A 21,948-nucleotide genomic window follows, 5' to 3' on the forward strand; every position below is an offset into this window, starting at 1 on the left:
ACCATTCTTGCCTATAAATAGGCAGTAAGAGAGCAGAGCAAACTGAGCAGAGGGTGAGAGAAAACCAGTAGAGAACAAGAGGGGCTGCCATATGCAGCAGTGTATGAGAGCAATGAGAGTTGAGTTTGAGTGAAGTGATCCTCTTCCTCCATGTGTGTTGTAACCCTTTCTCTATATCTTTAATAATATTGACTTCTCCCGTGGATGTAGGCGGTTTTGTCAAACCACGTTAAATATTGTGTCTCAGTGTGTTTAGACTCCTTTGAGCAATGATCATGAACACCACTGTTCCACAGGGGGAGCAGAATCCCCTATAATTGGTATCAGAGCATATGGTTTAAAGTGGTGTTTGATTTTTGCTCAAAAATAAAAGTTGTCAAAATTGTGTTTTGACCATACCAATGTGTATAGGAGGAAGAGACGAAGCCACTGGTGAAAACCGCATCAAAATCGGACGTCAGAAACGGCCACACGCGCCGGCGAGGTGGCTGGCCACGCGTACAGACGCACGCCACACGTCTTCTTCGCCCGGATGGGCTGACTCGACCCGAATACCAGTTGACCTGAACCACGTGGCTGACCCGGATAAGGATGACGTCAGCATGACATAATTGTGACGTCAGTATGCACAGTAGGCATGCCCAGGATGACGTCAACATGCTGTAATCGTGATGTTAGCATGCCATGTCAGCGTCCAGTCAGCTGACACGTCAGTATAGTGGGACCCACCTGCCATGTCATCAGTCGCGAGCCAAGCCGAGTTGCGCCGAGCCGAGTGGAGTCAAGCCAAGCCGGAGTCGAGTTGCGAGCCGAGGGATAGGATCCAGTGTAGCGGATCCTACGTGCAACCAGATCTGAGATTGAATCTGGATCATTTATCAGGCCAGAATTGTTTTGATCAAATCTTAGCCGTCTGAAATGCGATTTGGACGATTTCAGACTTGTTTCCAGCTAATTTGATCATTCCAGATGCAATGGTGTGGTCCAATCATTGAGATTTGTGATCGAAAGTGGTGATGGTGAATTATTAAAGAGAGATTGCCCGATCAGGAGGCATCTGAAGGTCATCATAGTGGTCGATGGAAATTAAAAAGAAGAAGACTCATATATTTGCCCAATTACATGTGCTGAACTGCTAAGCAAGGAGATTTTAATGGCCTTGAAGGAAGGTAAAATTGGGACACTCTGGACACCCGGTTATGTGGACAATTTGAGGTGGAGAGTGAAAATGATTAAGACCAATCTTGATGAATTTAAGACCTGGTATTCTCGCTAGATGTTGAGAAATCATGTATTAAACCAGTATATTCCAGATCACTTGTAAAGGAAAGCCGCAACAAAGCTAGCAAATGGTTGTATATACAAAAAGACAGTACGATGGATAGATATGGCCTAAGAAGTTCTGGCTAGGAGATTGGGTTTTAAACGGGACCAGTGTGACCCCTCCAATCTTTCCTGGGAACTTGCTTAGTGGAATGATTATCCATACGGTACTATTTTCGTATATATAGCAGTTTGTAATGAAACGGTTGAAGACTAGCAAGATGACGGCACAAGGAAACAATTAGGTTCCATATGTTTATGGAGTGGTAATTTCTCCAAAGAAGTTAGATTCGGTGACTGTGATTTCTCGAGGGGAGAATTGATGAAGACCCTAATAATGGAAGAGAAATACATCAATGAGATAAAGATTGACACCCTATTTTGACTTGGACAGAGGTTGTGACAGGATGAGCTGCTGTCAAACATAAGCAAAGAATAGAGAGAAATCTGGAGAACAGAAATTGCACGAGGGCACACAGAGATTGTGCAGGAGTACCCGTAGGATCCAATAAGGTACTGTTATGAGACAACAGGTGCAAGGAAAAGAAGTGTTCCCAGATGAAGCTCAGAGCAGAGACTATGTAGAAGTTGTATAACAGGAAGTCTCTTATGTTCTTGATGAAGACAACATGCGAAGACCTTTCCTATGCATGCAAGGATGGAAAAAGAGCTGTTGTAGATGCACCTAATTGAGGGGGTGAAAACGCCTATAATACAAGGCGACTGCCTATGTTGAAAGGCGAAGACACCAAAGAGAGTTAGTGTAGGTGGAGTTGTCAAGCAAAAAAGGCACAGAAGCTCCAAACATAGAATTCGAGGTGGAGGATTGCGAGGAGTATACCACAACTTTCTCTTTCTATGTAATCAGTGACAGTAATCTCTCCTATAGTGCACATGATGATAGAGACTTTTGGAGCCACTTTAAAACACCTCAGCTGAAGGAGGATGCGACCGCCTCAGTGACAGTAATCTCCCCTTTTGCCTATAAATACTGCTCTCAACACCAGTACTATCGTGGAGGAAGAAACGAAAGAGAGGGGAAGTTTTTTTGAACGAGAGATCGAGAGAGAGTGGGTTTTTTCTTTTTGGAAACTGAGGGGGAAAAAGAAGAGAGAAGGGAGGAGTTTTTTTTTTGAACGAAAGACCATAGAGAGGTGAGAAACACGGCAGAAGAGAAAGAAGGAAAACAGAGGGGAAGAGAAGAACTGTAACCTCTCTCTCTGGTCTTTCTCTCCACCATTTGAAACAACACTGCCACCGCCTACCTTGCTCTTAGAACCATCGCTTGGAAGAAGAAGCAGAGATGCAAGGTGACTGAACAAGGAGAATAAGTAACGCAGAAGCAGCAGAGAAGAGGAAGAGCGACCACAGCCGGCTGCCACGACACCAACGCCACCAGGAGCGCAAACACAGCAACATTACCCACGCCATCGTCATCCTTCCTCAGCTCATCATCTTCCTCCCACAGGTCGCGACACCATTGAAGAAAAAACAGGAACCTGCACCTCTATGTAGATGAAAAAAACAGCAGCAAAACACTGCCCTCCCAGTAGACAACAGCACCGTGAGAAGCAAACAGAAGCAAACAGGGAAGGAAAACAGAGGCTGGCGCCTCTGCACGGGGAAGAAGAAGAAAGAACAGATGTTGTTACCGGGCTCCCCAGCCACCGACCACCGTCCCAGCCATCCTTCGGTCAGCCGCCACTAGCATCACCGCGAGCGTACGCCATTACCATCGTCTTCAGCATCGTTTCCGCCACCAGGTTTGCTCCCTTCGTCTCTGTGTATATAATTCCATTCTTTGCATTTCATTGTTCAAGTGAATTATAATTCACTTGAACAGTAATGTTTGAATATGTTACTGAGCATGCACGCGTGCCTTTTGTTTTCCCACCCGGGTCACTGGCTTGGGCCAGTGACCCGGTTAGGCCTGCTGGGTCCAGCCCAGCCACATGGACCGAACTAGATCAAGCAAAAAAAAAACATAAATAAAAATTCTTCAAAAATTATTTCAAAGAATCTGTGTTTTTCCGTAATTTTGTTGTTGCATTTTTTATCAATATCAGTTTGTATTTTTATACTATAAAGATACAAATCTGGTATTAAAATACCCGGTTTTCGTTAAGTCATCAAAAAGAATTTTAAAATAAAAATGTTTTGTTTTCATGTATACGACCTAATCTCTCCAAAATATATAAAAACAAAAAAAATCCTTACATCATATTTTCATACAACAGAGAAAAATTTCAAAAAACATTTATGTATTAGCATGCGTTTTGGCTCTAATAACCAGTTTATTAAAGCTACGAGAACTAGGCCAATATTTCAAAAATTCCAAAAACATTATTTGGTTTTCTTTTAATATCTGGGGTTACGACCTTATATATAAGACGTATTTGGGATATTAAATTCTTGTTTTGAGGATAGAATTACCCGATAAGATAAGGATCTCCTTACCGAGAATGACTTTTCTTAAACCATACCAACAACTACAAAACACGACAAGACTTTAGATTTTATCAAACAATAAAGCAATGCAGCTTACCTTAGGTAGGGCGTATTTTGGGGTGCTAATATCTTTCCTTTACGCAACTAGTCCCCGTGTCTGATCTCTGAGACCAGTTAGGGTTCCTAGTGACCAAAATACTAGGTGGCGACTCTCATTCCATTTTCCACCGATAAAAGACTAGATTTTATTGTCCGCTCATATTTGCCAGATAAAGATAGATATTATACATTTTAGATTGAAGTGGAATATTCACCGCGACGCCGCACACGTGCGACAATACTTATGGGATGGGAATGATCTTTTTATTTCGTAGCAAGGACATAAAAGAATTACAGGTTGATTTCTCTTTATTTTGAATGTATGCTTCTGTATGGTTTAGAGACATGCTTCCACAAAGAAGTGTATATAATTAACTAGAATTACTCATGCTGTTTACATCAGATCTTCATTAATCATCAATCCATGATTGAGAAATATCTATTGCTTACCATTCAAATGTCCAGTGCATCATTATCCTATATTTATGTCGTGGATAGGGTTTTGCTGCAGCATCATATGCATTGCTAGGTTTGTACATTTTCTTCCTCATGGACATGCTCTCTATTACTTTTCAAGAACAACTCCCCAAAATGTTGAAGAGTTTTAAATACTTCAGTTGTATTATATAGAACCAATGATATAAATTCTGGTTTTCTTTATATTTCTTTTATTTTCTTTTTTGTTGCTTTCCTCACATTCTTCTTGCCAACCAAGCTTGAACTTTGTTTCAGAGTGGGAGAAGACCTTACAGTTTATTGCCATCATTGGCCTCAGTCAGGTATACTATTATTTGTTATAGTGCTCTGGTTAATGTTTCTTTCACACACATAAAGATGTTGATTTCTAAGCTGATAATGGTTAAAACAATCTTCACACATTCTGATATTGTGCTAGTACTCAGATCCTTTGATGCAATCTGTTGACATGATTAGTTGCGATTCTGTAATCTGATTAATTATAGGAACTAGATTAAATATTATTTTGTAATCTGATTACTGCCTATTCAGATCAAATCTCGTATAGGCAGTAATTATGTGAATCTGATCAATTATAGGAGTCATATCAAATCTTGTACAAAATTACTACACTTTCTTAGAATATGATTGTTACCTATTTAGAGCTCTGCCTATATATTTCCTCCTATAAGGAGAAGAATAAAAATGAAAAATTCAGCTAGTAGACACCATTGTTTTCTACATGGTATCAGAGCCTAATTAATCAAACACGAATCACACACGAATCCCATACTACATGACGAACCTCAACCCCATTGTTCCCGTTCCACAAAATAGCCAAACATCACCCATTATTATTCACCAAGACAATTCTGCATTCCCTACCAGCATCATGTTAGATGAAAACAATTATCCATTATGGTCTCAACTAATGGAGATGCGCATTGGTGCTCGTAACAAAACCGGATATCTCACTAGAGCAGCAAAAAAACCCGAACCCGAAGATCCCATGTTTGCAACATGGATCACTGAAAGTCAAAAGGTGAAAAGTTGGCTTATTGATTCAATGAGTCCGTTACTGATGCAGCGATTTATTCACTTATCCACAGCCAAGGAAATATGGGAGGCTGTGTCGAAGACCTTCTATGATGGCTCAGATGAAACTTGTTTGTTTTAATTAAATCAGAAATCTTTCTCTATCAAACAAGAGGGTAGACCTGTGTCCATTTATTACAATGAGCTGGTGACTCTTTTTTAAGAAATTGATCATAGAACTGCCTCTCAAGGAGAGACAGTTGAAGGAGTGGTCCAGCTGCATTCAACAATGCATCGACTTCGTGTTCATATATTTCTGAGTGGCCTTGATTCTGAGTTTGAGCAAGTCCGCGGAGAAATATTACGCAAAGATCCAAAACTAGACTTGGAGAGTACATACGCATGCATAAGGAGGGAGTTTCAACAAAGACAAACCATGGGGAACTATCGAACAACCAGTGAGCACTCCGTGCACTCTGCCATGTTTACAAACCAACCCCGTCAAGGACCAGCTTCTGGAACAATGAAGAACCAAAATAATTCATCTGCTGGAAAATACACAGGCCTCGTTTGTGGGCATTGTGGTGAATCAGGACACTCAAAACAGAGGTGTTATGAGATCATTGGTTATCCTGAATGGTGGGATTTCTCAAAGAAACCAAGGAAGAAATTTGCAGGAAAAGCCATGATGACCACAGCTGAAGCTCAAACTACCGCTGCTGATAAACTGCCTACTGCTGATAACCTTCTGCCGACTGTTAATGTTGCTCACTCTATCAGCACTGGTAAGGCAAATACATTCTCTGCAATTACTAAGGATAATAATTGGATAATTGATACAGGTGCATCAAATCACATGGTTAGAGACACTGGTCAGTTACAATCCCTCCACTCTTCCACACATTCTTTATTTCCACAGCTAACGGAAGTACCTCTCCTACTGTTGGGGAAGGCACTGTCATCTTAACTCAAAATCTCATTTTAAACTCAGTTCTAGTTGTCCCATCCCTTGAACATAATCTGTTGTCAGTTGGCCAAATTACTTCTGCTCTTATTCTGTGTGTTTCAGGACATTCTGACCCGGAAGATTCTTGGTTATGGTGTTAAATGTGGCAAACTCTATTATTTAGAACTTACAGAAAATGAAGGATAGAGATTCGGACAAGCATATCAAACTAGAAGTTCCGATACAGATCGAGCCACAATATGGTTATGGCATCGACGATTGGGACATCTTTCCTTTGGATATCTTAGAAAATTACAACCGCATCTTTTTAACGTAGTTCATGATTCTGAGTTTCATTGCAATATTTGTGAAATGGCTAAAAGCCATCGTATTACTTATTTACCGAGTTTGAATAAAAGTTCAGAACCTTTTGTTGTTATACATTCTGATGTATGGGGTCCTGCAAAAATCTCTGCCATATCGAAAGCCTGTTATTTTGTCACATTTATCGATGAATGTACTAGAATGACTTGGATGTCTTTGCTACACAAAAAAAGTGATGTTTTTACAGCTTTTCAGGAATTTCATCGTATGGTGGGTACTCAGTATTAGAAACAGATTTGTAGTTGGCAAACTGATAATGCTATGGAATTCCTGGATACCTCTGTTCAGAAGTATCTACATCACTATGGAATTCGGCATCAAACTTCATGTACTTATACCCCATAACAGAACGGGTTGGCCGAACGAAAAAACAGGTAAATTTTAGAAGTGGTTCGTGCCTCTCTCTTTGGCATGCACATGCCGCGGTACTACTGGGGAGAAGCTGCAAAGTCTGCTGTGTATCTGATCAATCGAACACCTTCTCGAGTGATAGATTTTCAGACACCTCAACAACGGATGCAATCCTTATTGTCCATCCTGCACCTTCCAAACCTTGAGCCGAGAGTGTTTGGGTGTACTACTTATGTCCACATTCTAAAGGTGTTACGAACTAAACTTGATCCATGTGCCACTCGATGTGTTTTTGTTGGATATTCAGACTTACAGAAAGAGTAAGGGTACATATGCTAGATTCCCTCTGTCTATTTTGCATGTGTCCTAGAGAAAGCTTTATGTCATTGCTAAATTTAGTTAAGTGAACCTTGAGTTTTTCTAATTGTTGGTTTCTCACACTCTGCCAGACTATTTATCAGCGGGTTGCTTTTACAATGACCCTGAAGATTTTAAGCATGATGTGAGGTATAACCTACTCTAGAAGTCTTTTGTCCTTAGTGTATTTATGGTGTAATTAAACAATTTTGTAAATCATAATGGAAACCAGGTCTGAAATCAAGTCTATATTTTATTCATGCTCAATGAATTATATAAGACGTACCTAGTATCATGTTAGATAGATAGGTGTCATATGTTAGTACAACATTATTTAGCAACCCAAATCACATGTTTACTGGGACGATGAGTTTTTATTAACAAAATGAAACTTGGTGTTTGCACAGTAAAGGGCACGGAAAAATTTATATATAGCAAATCTCTTTTGTGTCTAAATATTTTTTGAACACTAGGTTCTTGACCATGTTCTGATCATGTCAGAAGTTTGAGTCGTATCGATAACCAAACTGCCTATGACATTATCAAGGTTCATATTCCCTAACCAAACTGCCTATGATGTTATCAAGGTTCATATTTCCTAACCTCCACCAGATGTTTAGAAGTTATTTAATCATTTTCACAATTAGATTCTTTTCAGTAGTTGGATCATGTTCAACCAAGTTTTTGGATTGTTGAGATCTTGATTACCTGGGTTTCAAATGCTTCTTTGAAAGCGTTTGCTCTCTCCTGTTAGACTTGGAGTCGAGGCATTTTCATGGGCAGCAGGAAAACTGGAAAACAACCGCATTGGTTTTCCTACGTCACCTTCATCTTCAGATGTTCAAAACCGGGTGCTGCAAGCTGCTGCAAAGCATGAATCCCAACCATCTGAAACTGAAGTTCAGAATCCATCACCTGAATCAGTGACTCCATTAAATGAGAAAGTAGATATTTCAGAAGCATAGGCATCGAGGCAGTGTTTATTGGAGTGTGGTGTATAATTATTGGAGGCGGCATTAAATCTAAGAAGATCACTTGGCTAAATCTAAGAAGAGGTCTAGGTTGTGGCGATGGTAAACACACTCATAACTTATCTGGTAAACACACTCATAACTTTTAGACGCCTTCAATCTTGTCAAGAGATTTTATGGATCCAGTTTTATAATGAGGCTGGTTAGTTGTAAAGGTCCCGAATTCTTCTAAATTTGGTTCAAAAAATGTTTATTTAAAGAGTTATAAAATATGCAATAGCAAAATCTTGAATTCTTACTGTTTTTCTTTTGTTGTTAGTATTCATTAGTTAGATGATTGTTACAGTTAGTTGAGGAATTAGTTGAATAACAGAGTTAGTTCGTTAGTCAGTTGCAAGGGAATAACAATATTTACAGCTATCTTGAAAACCAAGTAATAATTGAAGAACAATTTGCACTAATTACAAAACTCTCTCTCCCTTTCAATCTCCTTCTATTTCTCCCTCAATTTTCTTCTCAACTTTTGTCCGCCGGTAGATTTTCATCAAAGTGCAGATACACCCCCCAGCTTTTCAACTCGAAAGGCCTTCGGATCTCATGACCTACCTTCCTTCCGTGGTTGCGAATAGAATGGTAGAATTTAAATGTAACTTCATTGCCAGAATATTCACGTAAACGATTTACCAAATTGAAATTACTGTAATCTAGAACCATGTGATCCGAGTCCCATTTCTTCAAGTTAAATGTTAGATCATATTTATTCCCGGAAGCTAAGACGACTTCATCATCACCATCATGCTCACCGTTTTTACTCTTAACATGGTAATCACAATATACCTCACAAAGCATGTCCTGGGAGGGAAGAGGGAGTAGAAAGACAAAGCAGAAAGCAATTCCCTTGAGCTGATGACAATTTGAGGGCAATTCCTTTGTCACCGAACCATTCTGGAATTTCACTCCCCGGTAGAACCATTTGAATTCTGCCACGTGGGATCTCCTCTCCGGACTGTAACACAAAAGTCACATTTCAAAATTGTGATGAAGCAAGCTAGAAAGAGAGAAGAAATAAAGAGAGATACCTGAATTTTCAAATGCATTGCTGCTACCAGTGGTTTCTGATCCAATTTGAAGCAATTTGTAAAATCCAATCCATGCCATAAACTGCTGATATTGATGATTGATGTCACGGTTTCTAGTGATGCACAGTCATGTGTTGTTATCTTCCTCAGCGAAGGGGGAAGCTCAGGTAACGCTTTAATAGGCGTTCCCGTCAAAGACAGATGTTGCAAACATACCATATCTTTGATTGACAAGGGTAGCTCTTTAATAGGCGTTCCATCTAAATATAGAAACGTCAAAGATATCATATGCTTAAATGATATCAAAGGTATCTCTTTAATGCCTGATTTACTCAAGTTAAGATGCTGCAAAGATTTCATAGGCACTGTAATTTCTGAGAAGCTCTCAAGTTTTGAGCAACCATTCATATCCAACGAGCAGAGGCTTGTGAGAAACTGGATTGATGAGGGCACCTCTTTAATAGCGGTTCCGCTTAGATCTAAATCTTCTATATCCTCTAAATTCTCCGGAAACTTGGTCATCTTTGAGCAACCACTTAGATCAAGTAATTCCAACTTGCTAGCAACTGATTGTGGAACTTCTTTGATTGAAGTTTGTTCCAATATTAACAATTCCATATTTTGTGAAATCGTTGGACACGTGGTCACATCTAGGCACCGATTTATTTCAAGGTATCTGAGAACCTTTGAATAAAGCATTGGAAAACTTCTAAGATTATAGCAACGATAGAGATCAATTTTTTCCAGCTTGTCAAGATATTGAAGAGATGACGGAACCTCAGTTAAACTTGGACAGTCCACAAGTATTAAGGACACTAGATTTTTGGCCATTGATAGATCTGGCAATTCCGTCAAATATGGAGAGTCAGATAGGTCAATTCTTCTTAAATTCCCAACATCCTGTCAACAGAAAAAGGCATAATTAGAAAGTTAGCACCTCCAGCTTCATATTTCTGATCATAATCTGTAGCAATTAAATCATACCTTTACTCCTGTCCAAAGTTTTACAAGCTTGCTTTTCCTTAGGTCAAGCTCGACAAGGTGTTCAGCACAAAAAGATGGCGGCAAGGATTTCGAAGGGAATCCATTCCATTGCAAATATCTCAGCTTATTAGGAAGATATTCGAGGCCAGTAGGAGGAAGGTGCATTTTATCTACTACGTGATCGAAATCGAGAAATCGAAGACCATCCAATATCATTGCGAATGCATCAGATTTCAAGTGTATGTGTCTCGGTAACCCGTCCACAGATATGCCTTTAATTTGTTGAGTTCCTTGTTAAACAAGAATAAAGAATAAACAAACGATAATACAATCTACTCAAACAAATCAACTTTTGAGCAAATACATGAACGACAGTTAATGGCTGTAGCTTTAACCTTATTTTCCTCCAATACTTGAACGACATCACGAGGATGACATAACCTGCTACGTTCGCCAGGAAAATCAGATTCTGCACGAACAATGTTAAATGCCATTTCTCGTAGTAAATCATGCATTTCTAAACTGCTAGGAGAAGTATTTATGAGACACTTATCAATGAGCGTGTTTATATCAAAAATCACAGACCGACCATAAAAGACATCTAATATTCTTATTGCTCGGCTTTTCTCCCATCTTGATCTTGTCAAGAAATGTGCTATGTCAAGGAATATGGATTTCTGTTCTGAATCTAACCCATCGTAACTAATTCTCAACGCCCTTTCGATTTGAGGATGCTGAGCTAGTTTATTCAATGCACTGCGCCATTCTTCTATGCTTTTACCATAGAGAGAGGAACCCAAAACTTTAAGGGCCAACGGATTGCCCTGTACATGCCTTCCAATCTGTTCTATCAAGTGTCTGTGATCACTTGTGGGGATGCAATTCTTCAAGGCTTTTGAGCTAAAGAGTTGAATAGCTTGTTCATCGGTCAACCCCTGAACCTTGTATGTCTCGTCTACTACATTACTAAGCACTTGCTTGTCCCTACTTGTTATGAGAACTTTACTGCCCGGACCAAATGAACTGTTTCGTTCATCAAGCAAATCTCTCCATTCTTCCAAATGCATTAAATTATCCACATTATCCAGAACAATTAAACCCCTTATACGACGAAGTCTATCCCTCACAAAAGAATCTCGAAAACTCAAGGAGCCCATAGTGTCCAGAGTTTCTTGGCCAAGCAGCCATGAAAGAAAGCTTCTTCGCAAATCAGATTGTTGCCTAAAGTTTGCAAAAAAGATTCTTTCAAATCGAGAACGAACCTTGCTGCACACAACTTCAGCAATCGTTGTCTTACCGATACCACCCATTCCCCATATCCCTACAATGAGAACATCTGGAGACTCCATATCTAACAAAGACTCAACTTCGCTAACACGAACATCAATTCCAAATAGACCCGCCATGGTGTGACTTGAAGACATGGCATGCAATTTTTTCAAAACATCACCAACGATTTTCTCAATAAATTGAGACTCCGGGCTGACAAACAAGAAAAACACATATAAACATACTCACTCCTTAGTAGCAGGCACGTATGAGTTAACCAATCCTTGAAACTGGAAAAACTACTTATAATCGGTGTTTATCTATGAAAATCAATGAAAAGCAAATGCATATGATGTTTTCTCATATCATCGTATCTTATAGAATCATCTCAATCAATATTACTTTTTAATATTGCATTATCCTTTTCACCTCAAATAAATACTCAAATAAATAGAATATTATTTAAGGACAGAAGAAAACATTTATTGCCCTCATAAAAATAAATCTACTTTTTATCTCCTAAAACTCAAGGATATTCAAGAAAATAATAATTACTTTTTAAAATATATTAAAATATTATTTTTAATATAAATACATTAAAATAATTTAAAAACACTAAAAACAATAGTTTAAAATAAAAAAATTATTTTTTAAAAAAACATTTTGAAACACAAAAACTAACAACCACTTAATATCAATACAAACCTTAATATCTATACAAGCATTTCACTATAAATAATTTTTTTTTAAAAATATTTTTAATATAAACATATCAAAATATTATAAAAACACTAAAAAAATTAATTTTATTTTTTTTATTTTTTATAAAACAGAAAAACAAACAACCACTTAATATCTATACAAACATTTTGCTACAAATAATACCTTTTTATTTTTTAAAATATTTTTTAATATAAACATATTAAAATAATCTAAAAACACTAAATTTTTTTTTTTAATAAACAGAACAACCAACCACATAATATCTATAGAAGTGTTTCGCTACAACGTTTCAAAATCAAATGAAACAAATATAGATTCACAGAGCTCATCATTTTCAATAATTTTAAATTAAATTTCAAATCCTCAACAAATAAACGAATATTTTCTCATAGGATATATTTCAAGAACTTACTGAGACTCCCTTAAGGTCCATCCAGCTGGAGTGGCTGTATCCTTCAAAGCGTCTCTGAAGCTCTGCTCTTTGTCCATCGTCAAAGCTTTCTTCTTTATAAGTCTAGCAAATGCATCTCCAAAGCTTCCTGTTTGATTTCTTACATTGGATGGATCCACCTGGTAGAATACAGGAATAACTATCTGTCCATTATTTTTTCTACGCTCAAAAATCTTTGCAAGCTCCTCCAAGCACCATTTGGAAGATGCATAGTTTTCAGAAAAAACGATCACAGAAAGCTTGGCCTCTTCAATTGTTCTCAGAAGTGATGCCGATATCTCATCTCCTCTCACAAGCTGATAATCTACGAAAGTTAGGATTTGTTTCCGTTTCAAAGCAGCATAGAGGTGGCTGGTAAAACCAACACGAGTGTCTTCTCCCCTGAAACTAAGGAAGACATCATATTTAATTCCTTGTGGCTGGGCGGTGGTTAAGGTGGAAGGAGTAGATGGCGATGGAGAAACATGGGGGTTTCGTATGATGAATCTCCAGATATAAGCAAACACTTCGAAGAAACAAGACATCAAATCCAATTGTACTTAGACTCTGGTGGTAAGGGAGGTCTGGAGGGAGAGAACGGAAGTAACTCAAGGAAAAAAGATGAGGCTGATTTTGAAACAGTAGCTTAGGCTTTACGTGTTGAAGACCCTGCCTTAGGCATATGTATAAATTTATAATAATGGGGGCATCAAATCCAAGTATTTTCTTAGGCTTTACGCGCGGAAGTTTCATTTGGCGGAGTAGCAGATCTTTTGTTATTTTCTCTTTAACTTTTTTATTATATATTTTTTAAAAACACTAAACACATTTGTGTCAGAGCACTGTTTTTTTCAAATGTAAGGAACGGTTGCTTTTGATAATGTGTCAGAGCAATGCTTTTTTTTTTTTTTAAAGTGGATGTCATTAGCTTGCATTTGTTTATTAATATATCAGAGCACTATTACTTATTGCTGCTGCTGCTATAACTGTCGAGGGCTTGTTTAGAAATATACTGTGTTTTTTAAAAATTTAATTTTTTTATTTAAAATTTAAAATTTAAAATTGTTGTAATATACTAAAATTAAAAATAATTTTTTAAAAAATAAAATTAATATTTTAATGCATTTTAATTTCTCATAGCAGCCAAGGGAGCTGGCATGCAAATGGAAGGAAAGGGCATTTGTGCGCTTTTATCTTTGCCTATAAACAATGTTTTTATAAATTTTGATTTTTTTATTTTTTATTTGAGATTATTTTTTTTAGTTTTTTCCAGTTTATGTATAAAAAATAATTTTTTAAAAATAAAAAATATATTATTTTAATATATATTTAAGTAAAAAACACTTTAAAAAACAAGTGTTACCATACTTATAAACACTCTTTATATCTTCAATTCAAATATTTGCGGAGGATTTTTTTGCCTTTATATTATATTATAATAATTATGATGATTTAATTGAAAAGAAATAGTTAGAAGCCTGTTTGATATTGTACTAGCTGGTGGTTGTTTTTTAAATTATTTTTTTATTAGAAATGCATCAAAATAATATTTTTTATTTTTTAAAATTTATTTTTAATATCATAATGTTAAAATAATATAATTAAAATAAAAAAAATAATTTAAAATAAAAAAAACAAGCAAAATTCAAATTCAAGTATTTTATCAAGGCATTACGGAGGGTGCACATTATTAGCTCCCTGGAAATTTTCCATGCACAAAAGGCTTCAAGTCTTGTTATTTGTGATGTGGTAGGAAAGGGCATTTAGGCTTTGTTTGTCTTTCCTATATAAACAATGTTTTAATAAATTTTGAAATTATTTTATATTTTATTTTAGATTAATTTTTTTAATAGGAATTGTTTTTTAAAAAATTTGATACAGTTAGAGAAATATATAATATGGTTTAATTTTTTTTAAAAAAACATAGTTTTAAAAAAACTGCTATTAATTTTAAACTACGACTTTAATATAAAAGGGATGGAAAATCACAGTAGTGGTTCTGTTTACTGCTTCAGGCAACATAATTGGCATGCAGCCATGTATTGGCATAATTGCTTTTTCTTTTTACATGCTTCCTTCCACCCTCATTACACACAATCTATTCAACAGATGCCTTTTCCTTTTTCTTTATATATATATATATATATATTGTGGAGAAGAAGAAGAAAAAGAAGTCGTCTCGAAGGAGAGAGGAAGGGACGGGAGATGGGGCCAATCCTCTTCTTCATATTGACGAGGACGACGACCTGACCTTAAGTAGTCTTCCTGGCGAGTGCTTGGGCAGTGTGTTCGGGAAGCTGAGTTTGGAAATTACGTGTTTCTCGTCAACATGACTGTTGACGAGAAAAAGAAGAAGAAGAAGAAACAGTAAAATAATTATTTTTTATCATTTAACTGGTTATTGAATTTTTTTTATAAGATTCATTTTTCATTGTCGTTGTTGTAATTATCAAAGACAAAATAATTTTTAAACATTTTAGAAGTACAAAAAAATAATTTAAATATTCTTAAAACAAAGTTCTAAGTTTTATTATTAGGTTATTGGGTCATGATTTTTGTATTTTTTTATGGGGTTATTCTAATCTTATAACCTAGGGTCACGAGTTAGTCAAGTTAACCCGGATTGACTTGATTTTTTTAAAATATTTTTTAATTGATTAATTTTTTAATTTTACCTTTCATTATTTAGTTTGCTTGAGAGTTAACCTCCTTTGTTTTATTTAATTTTTTCTATATAGAGTTATCATGATCTCATGAGTCATGAATTTGATATATTGGCTCAAGTTAGGTTGTGTTTAACACTATTTTTTTTTATTTAATTTATTATTCAATGTTTGATTTGTTGGTAATTGAACTTCAAATTTTTATTTTATTTATCCCAGTAGGAGGTTAACTCTTACTCATTTAATTTTTATTTTGTCATCAAAATCTTTAAAAAATATTTAGATAATATTTTTTTTAATATTATCAAGTGTAAAAGTGATGTGACAGGAAAAGGCATTTAGTTGCTGTTTTTCTTTATCGTATTGGTAGTAAATTTTATAATTTTTTTAATTTTTTTAGATTGTTTTGATGTGCTAGTATAAAAAATATTTTTTTAAAAAAATAAAAAATATTATATATATATATATATATTTTTTAAAAAACAATAATTACTGTAATTAGAAGAAACATATATTCTCGTGTATCATCATATCACAACTGTGATAGATAATTTTTTTAATATTTCAAATGGATTAGCTGTTCCCTTAGCGTATTAGCAGCTTTAGGATCTTTTGTTATTTTCTCTTCAATTTTTTTATTATATAAACACTTCTGTCCCACATAGTTGACTTCCTGGGAATTTCCCATGTACAAAAGGCTTCATGTCTCGTTAATTATCAAAACAAGACAAAGGAATGACGGGCAATAATTCTCCGTGTGAAGAAGAAGAAGAAGTCGTCTGGAAGGAGAGAGGAAGGGACCGGGGATGGGCCACTCCTCTTCTTCATGCTCCTGCAATAATTGCTATATCGATGGGGACGACGACTTGATCTTAAGTCTTCGATCCTGCCGAGTGCTTGGATAGCGTGTTCGGGAAGCTGAGTTTTTTTTTTTTTTTTTATCTGGATATTCCCATACCTTTTAAAAGGTTGGGTTAATATCATTCAGAGTCCTCTTTTAATAGGTATGTTTTCTCAAAATCAAATTTGTATCCTCGTCCTTCCAGTAATATAACAGTATTTTAATTGTAAACCAATACTTTTTTAAACAGTGTCTCCAAAAAGCCGTGTTTCCTGTAAATTCTGTGTTTCCTGGAAATTTAATATGTATAAAAGGCTTTGGGTTTTTTATTTTTATTTTTATTAGGGCATCAGGTCTTCGATCAAGTGTTAATGCGTATAGAGGAATTTGTTGACTTCACATTATATTATAATGGTTATTATGATTTTATTGGGAAGAAATAATGAGTTATGATGTTATATTACTCTGCCCAAATAATAGGAATTTTTTTTAAAAAATGATACAGTTAGAGAAATAATATGGTTTAATTTTTTTTTAAGAAAACAACATAGTTTTAAAAAATCTGCTATTTTAAATCTCGATTTTAATATATTTGTGATTTTGAGATGCAAGCTCACATCACGAAAATGGTGAGAGACATGTTTTTAAGTAGTCTTCCTGGCGAGTGCTTGGGCAGCGTGTTCGGGAAGCTGAGTTTGGAAATTATGTGTTTCTCGTCAACTGGTGACTGTTGATAACGACAACTGGTGATTTTGGGCAGAAAAGCGAAAGAGGAAAGAAATAATGGTCTTGCTTTGGCAACTTGATAGAATGTTTTTGACCCTCACCATTTTCATGATGTGAGCTTGCATGTCATTTTACGCCTGCATCCAACCTTATGCGGAAAAACTAAAAAGGAAAGAAATACTCTTTCTTAAACTTACTAGAACTATGAACATATTTTGAGACTTCAACTTATGACAGAATGAACTATGAACAATCAGCGCTATCAATGGTCATATTAAACTACATATACATAAGAAAATAAAATTACAAATGCATTACCCCCACAAAGTTTAAGTCTGGGATAACAAAGTTATCTACATATACCATGCAATGATGCTATAAGAACCTGAAAATAAACCCAGTAAGCCTTCAAAGTCCAGGTCTTTAAAATTAGAAAAAAATGTCTTCATGTGAACTGAGCATATGAAAATAATAAGAGAAGGGTAAGAAGAAGAAGAGGGAACCTGCTAAGTTGTCGTAGAAACCAACAACTTGAAGGTGTTAGCCATCTCTTGGGGTATGGCCACTACAAGATTTAACAGTTTTACCGACGGAATTTTTCCGTCGGTGTAAGACACATATTCCATCGGTAATTATATTACCGACGGAATCAAAGACGGAAATAATCCGTCGGTGAATCGTTCGTCGGTAATGTTTTGTCCGTCGGTAAATCCGTTGGTAATAGAATTACCGACGGATTTACTGACGGAACAGACACGTCGGTAATAATTTTTTTATTACCAACGGAATTACCGACGGAAATTCCGTCGGTAATTCCGTCGGTAATTATTGAAAAATATTTAAAAAAAAATTCATTTTATAAAATTATAAAATAATTAAATTAACATAAATTAACACTGTATAATATATACTCAAAATGCTTGCAAAAAAGAATAAGAAAATCAATTCAAACAAATTTACAACAAATAAAAAAAATAAAAAAAATTAATTCAACTAAAAAATTAATTCTATGAAGAATTTAGAGAACAAAAACAATTAAAAATAAAATAAAAATAAATACAACAACATTTATACAATTATTAAGAACAAAAAAAATTAAAAATAAAATAAAAAACAAATATAGTGAAAAAAATCATGAAAAAAGAAGAAAAAAGAAAAATCTTACCTTAATGTAGTTGCAAGTGAAGCTAAGGAGAGAAAAAAAATTTCATTAAGCGTATTAATTAAAAAAAAAACTAAGAGGATAAAAGAAGAAAGAAGAAGAAGAAATACCCAAACATGGAGGAAAAGAGAAGGAGACGAGGAGAGAAAAGAAGAGAAAGAAATGGATAAGAAATGATGTTGTTTACATAAAGTGAAGAAGAAGAAGAAGACATACCTTAATGATGTTTTTTACATATAGTGAAGAAGAAGAAGAAGAAGAAGAAGTAGAAGAAGAAGAATAAGAAACGGGTATGTCTCTTGTGAAATAAGGGTATTCAGGCTTTTTATTGGGACGCTTTACCGACGGATTTACCGATGGATAATTAAATATTAATATTTTTTAATTATTCCGTCGGTAATTCCATCGGAAATATTTAATTTAAATTTTCAATTTTGTAAAATTTTTTCAAAAACCGCCAAAAAATTACCGACGATTTTTCAATCCGTCGGTGATTCCGTCTGTAATATTTAAATGAAAATTTTAAATTAATTGAATTTTTTCAGAAAACCGCCAAATAACACCGACGACTTTTCAATCCGTCGGTGATTTACTCTCTGGAAAATACCGACGGAATTTTCCGTCGGTGATTCCCTTTGTAATTAACATGATGAACATTGTTCATAATTTACCAACAAATTTACCTACGGAATCACCGATGGAATTTACCAAAAATAAAAAATTATTTTGATATATTTGTTAATAAAAAATACGTTAAACCGCAACCGCTATCACAATCTCAAACACACCCTAAATTTCATCATTAATTGTGTAAAACAACTATATTACGAAGCAAAATGAAAAGTTATTTAGTGTCACTATACATTAAGCATCGAAAAGTCGGTTTTTCAACATTCAAATAAGCCCAATTGAATTAATCTACCTGCTTTGAATGTAAAATGGATACGATTGAGATTTTGTAAGCCAACTTTAAAGGAATGTAGGGAGAAACAAGAAAAACATTGCCATTGTTTTGTGGAGAAACAGTCGAAGAAACAGGAGGAGTAAGACTCTGGTGGGAGGGTAAGTCTGTATGGAGAGAACGGAAGTAACTCAAGGAAAAAAGATGAGGCTGATTTTGAATCAGTAGCTTAGCCTTTACGTGTTTAAGACGCTGACTTAGGCATATGTATAATTGTAATAATGGGCGTTTCTAATCCAAGTATTTTCACATGTACAGAGAAGTTGACTTCCTGGAAATTTCCCGTGTAAAATAAGGCTTCAGTTATCGTTATTTATTTGTGAATTTGTGATTTGTTTTGGTGTATTAAAAGTATTTTTAAAAAAATTTAATTTTTTTTATTTTAAATTAATATTTTTTTGATGTTTTTATATCATTTTGACGTGTTGATATTAAAAATAATTTTTTTAAAACAATAATATTATTTTAATATATTTTTTTAAAAAAAATACTTTAAAAAATAACACTTTCATACTTTCAAAAAAAAAATAAAAATGAAAAGGTAGGTCAGTGAGCCGAGGGTGAGACTCGGAGCTAAAATGAACACAAACTCATCTTTGCCTTCACATTAGAATGGTTGTGATGAATTGATTATGATTTGTGTTTGTTATTTGTTTTTTTTTATATTTTTGTTTTGTAATTGGGACTTTGGCTAGGTAATTGGTGTAGTGGCTTGTTTAAGATTGTGATAGCTTTGATGGTTGAAAGTGTTTTTTATTTAAAAATAAATAAAAATAAAGTTTTTTTATTTTAAAAAATTATTTTTGATAGCAAATATCAAAACAATCTAAAAATATATAAAAAAATTTATTTTAAATATAAAAAATTAAAGTTTTTGAGAACGTGATTTTCATCTCATTCTCAAAAACACTCAAAATCCACTTCACCGGCCAAGTAAAAGTGCGAACTGAAACACCCTAATGTTCAACTGGAAATGAAAACTATTAAATCAATTAGGAGGGGCAAGAACAAAAGGAAAGGCTGAGGTACTATAGGCGTTACCTACAGTTTTCTAGCGCAAACTAAAGACTTATTCATCAGTTTTCTCCTTCTTTAATTCAAAATTGGCAAAAAGTTACCAACGACACCTTAAACAGGAAGTGATCATCTCATAGCATTGTCTTTAACTTAAATTCACTCAACAACCTGGAAAGGAAATTTAGCTCTCAACCCATTCAGTTGAGAGAAGAAACATGAGAGCAGCAGATATAAAAAACAAAAAATGATATAAAAAACAAAAAAATATTAATTAAAAATAAAAAATTAAAAAAATTCAAATCCAAGTATTTTCTCACGACATTACAGAGGGTGCACATTGTTGACTTCCTTTAAATTTCTCAGGTACAAAAGGCTTCGGGTCTTTTTATTTGTGATGTGGTAGGAAAGGACACCTACGAGCTATTTGTCTTTATGGTATAAATAGTGTTTTTATAAATTTTGATTTTGTTTAGATTAGTTTTTTTTAGTTTTTTTTTGTTTGTTTTGATGTGTTGGTGTAAAAAGTAATTTTTTTAAAATAAATAAAATAATATATTAATGTATTTTTAATAAAAAAAAACATTTAAAAACAATATTTTAAAAAATAACTGTCATAATACTCATAAACACCTTCCATGTCTTAGCTCTAAGTGTTTGTGTGTGCCGATTTCATTTTTGCTTTCACATTATAAGGACTTTGTTGACTTCACATTATATTTTAATGGTTATTATTATTTCATTGGGAAGAACTTGTTAGGTATAGCTTTTGAACCAGTATAAAGTGTTGCGTGGATATCGCCGGCAAGAAGGAAAAGATTAGCCAGCTGAGATAGAGGAGATAAAATTGCTGATCTCTTCCAAGGTTTATCTGGACATGGATGATTCCAGGTTGTAGCTCTAGTGCTGTGATCAATATAATACGTTTTCCCTGTTGCTGCATCAGATCGCTTCTCCCAGCCTGGTGGCAATGGAGCAGTATATCCACCACCATTGTGACTGACTGATAACAGTAAGCCAAATCATACTATCAAGTGATATGGCCAACCTCCTGCGTTACTCCACAAAACATTGCAGAGCACCAAAATAACTAGCAGCATTCCAAGGAATCTGCAAAAATTAAAACTAACGTCTCCATTTTGATGTGATCTTATGCAGAAAGCACCAGCAAAATCATCGGTGTAGAAGATTAGCCAGCGAAGATAGAGGAGATAAAATTGTAGATCTCTTGAGCTCGTCAAATGCCATGTCAAATCACCCTCCCTACAACTATTTTACATTTATTTAAAGCAAATTACAAAACACACATAACTATATCTTCTATGCAGTCGAACTCCGCCTCACAGTCATCACGAGTTTTATAATTTCACAGGGTAGAATTTTATCTTTTTAGTTAATTTTTTTTAATTTTATTTTTTAATATTTAATTTTTTAAAAAATCTTCTTCATATATTTTTTACTTTTTATTTCAATTTTTTTTTTTGGAATGAAATACCTCAATCCTAGTTACTTATCTATTAATCAAGTATTGATTTATTTATTTTAATGCACATATATAAGTATTTTAATATATAATTAAAAATTTATTTATATTAAAAAAGTACCTATATATTTATTTTTCTATTAAAAAAAACTAATTCAAAACAAAATGAAAGGCAAATATTTTTATAAAATAATATTATTTTAGTTTGAAAAAAAAAAAACTAAAACCACTTTGTTTTGAAAT

The 21,948-nt window shown here is 34.6% G+C and overlaps 1 protein-coding gene across 2 annotated transcripts; it reads right to left on the reverse strand.

Moving 5' to 3' along the window:
- Positions 1–8,786: 8,786 nt before the first annotated feature.
- LOC112325181 (disease resistance protein RPV1) lies at positions 8,787–13,601 on the reverse strand. Of its 2 annotated transcripts, XM_052449287.1 has the most exons (5): positions 12,838–13,601; positions 10,829–11,915; positions 10,434–10,723; positions 9,450–10,349; positions 8,787–9,376 (listed from the first exon to the last, which is right to left on the reverse strand). In XM_052449287.1, the coding sequence occupies exons 1-3, from the start codon at positions 13,398–13,400 to the stop codon at positions 10,667–10,669; spliced, it is 1,707 nt and encodes a 568-aa protein (XP_052305247.1). In that variant the 5' UTR covers positions 13,401–13,601; the 3' UTR covers positions 8,787–9,376; positions 9,450–10,349; positions 10,434–10,666. The 2 variants fall into 2 exon arrangements, with proteins under 2 accessions (XP_052305247.1, XP_052305246.1); XM_052449286.1 differs by having other exon boundaries at positions 10,434–11,915.
- Positions 13,602–21,948: the final 8,347 nt, after the last annotated feature.

Source organism: Populus trichocarpa, chromosome 19 (assembly GCF_000002775.5).
Source record: "Populus trichocarpa isolate Nisqually-1 chromosome 19, P.trichocarpa_v4.1, whole genome shotgun sequence".
Taxonomy (NCBI): Eukaryota; Viridiplantae; Streptophyta; class Magnoliopsida; order Malpighiales; family Salicaceae; genus Populus; species Populus trichocarpa.

Excerpts from the sequence above, each read along its gene's own strand:
- LOC112325181 (XM_052449286.1), bottom strand. The coding sequence starts at position 13,400 with ATGTCTTGTTTCTTCGAAGTGTTTGCTTATATCTGGAGATTCATCATA. Across the intron at positions 11,916-12,837 it reads TGGACCTTAAGGGAGTCTCA|CCCGGAGTCTCAATTTATTG; the intron begins GTAAGTTCTTGA and ends CTTGTTTGTCAG.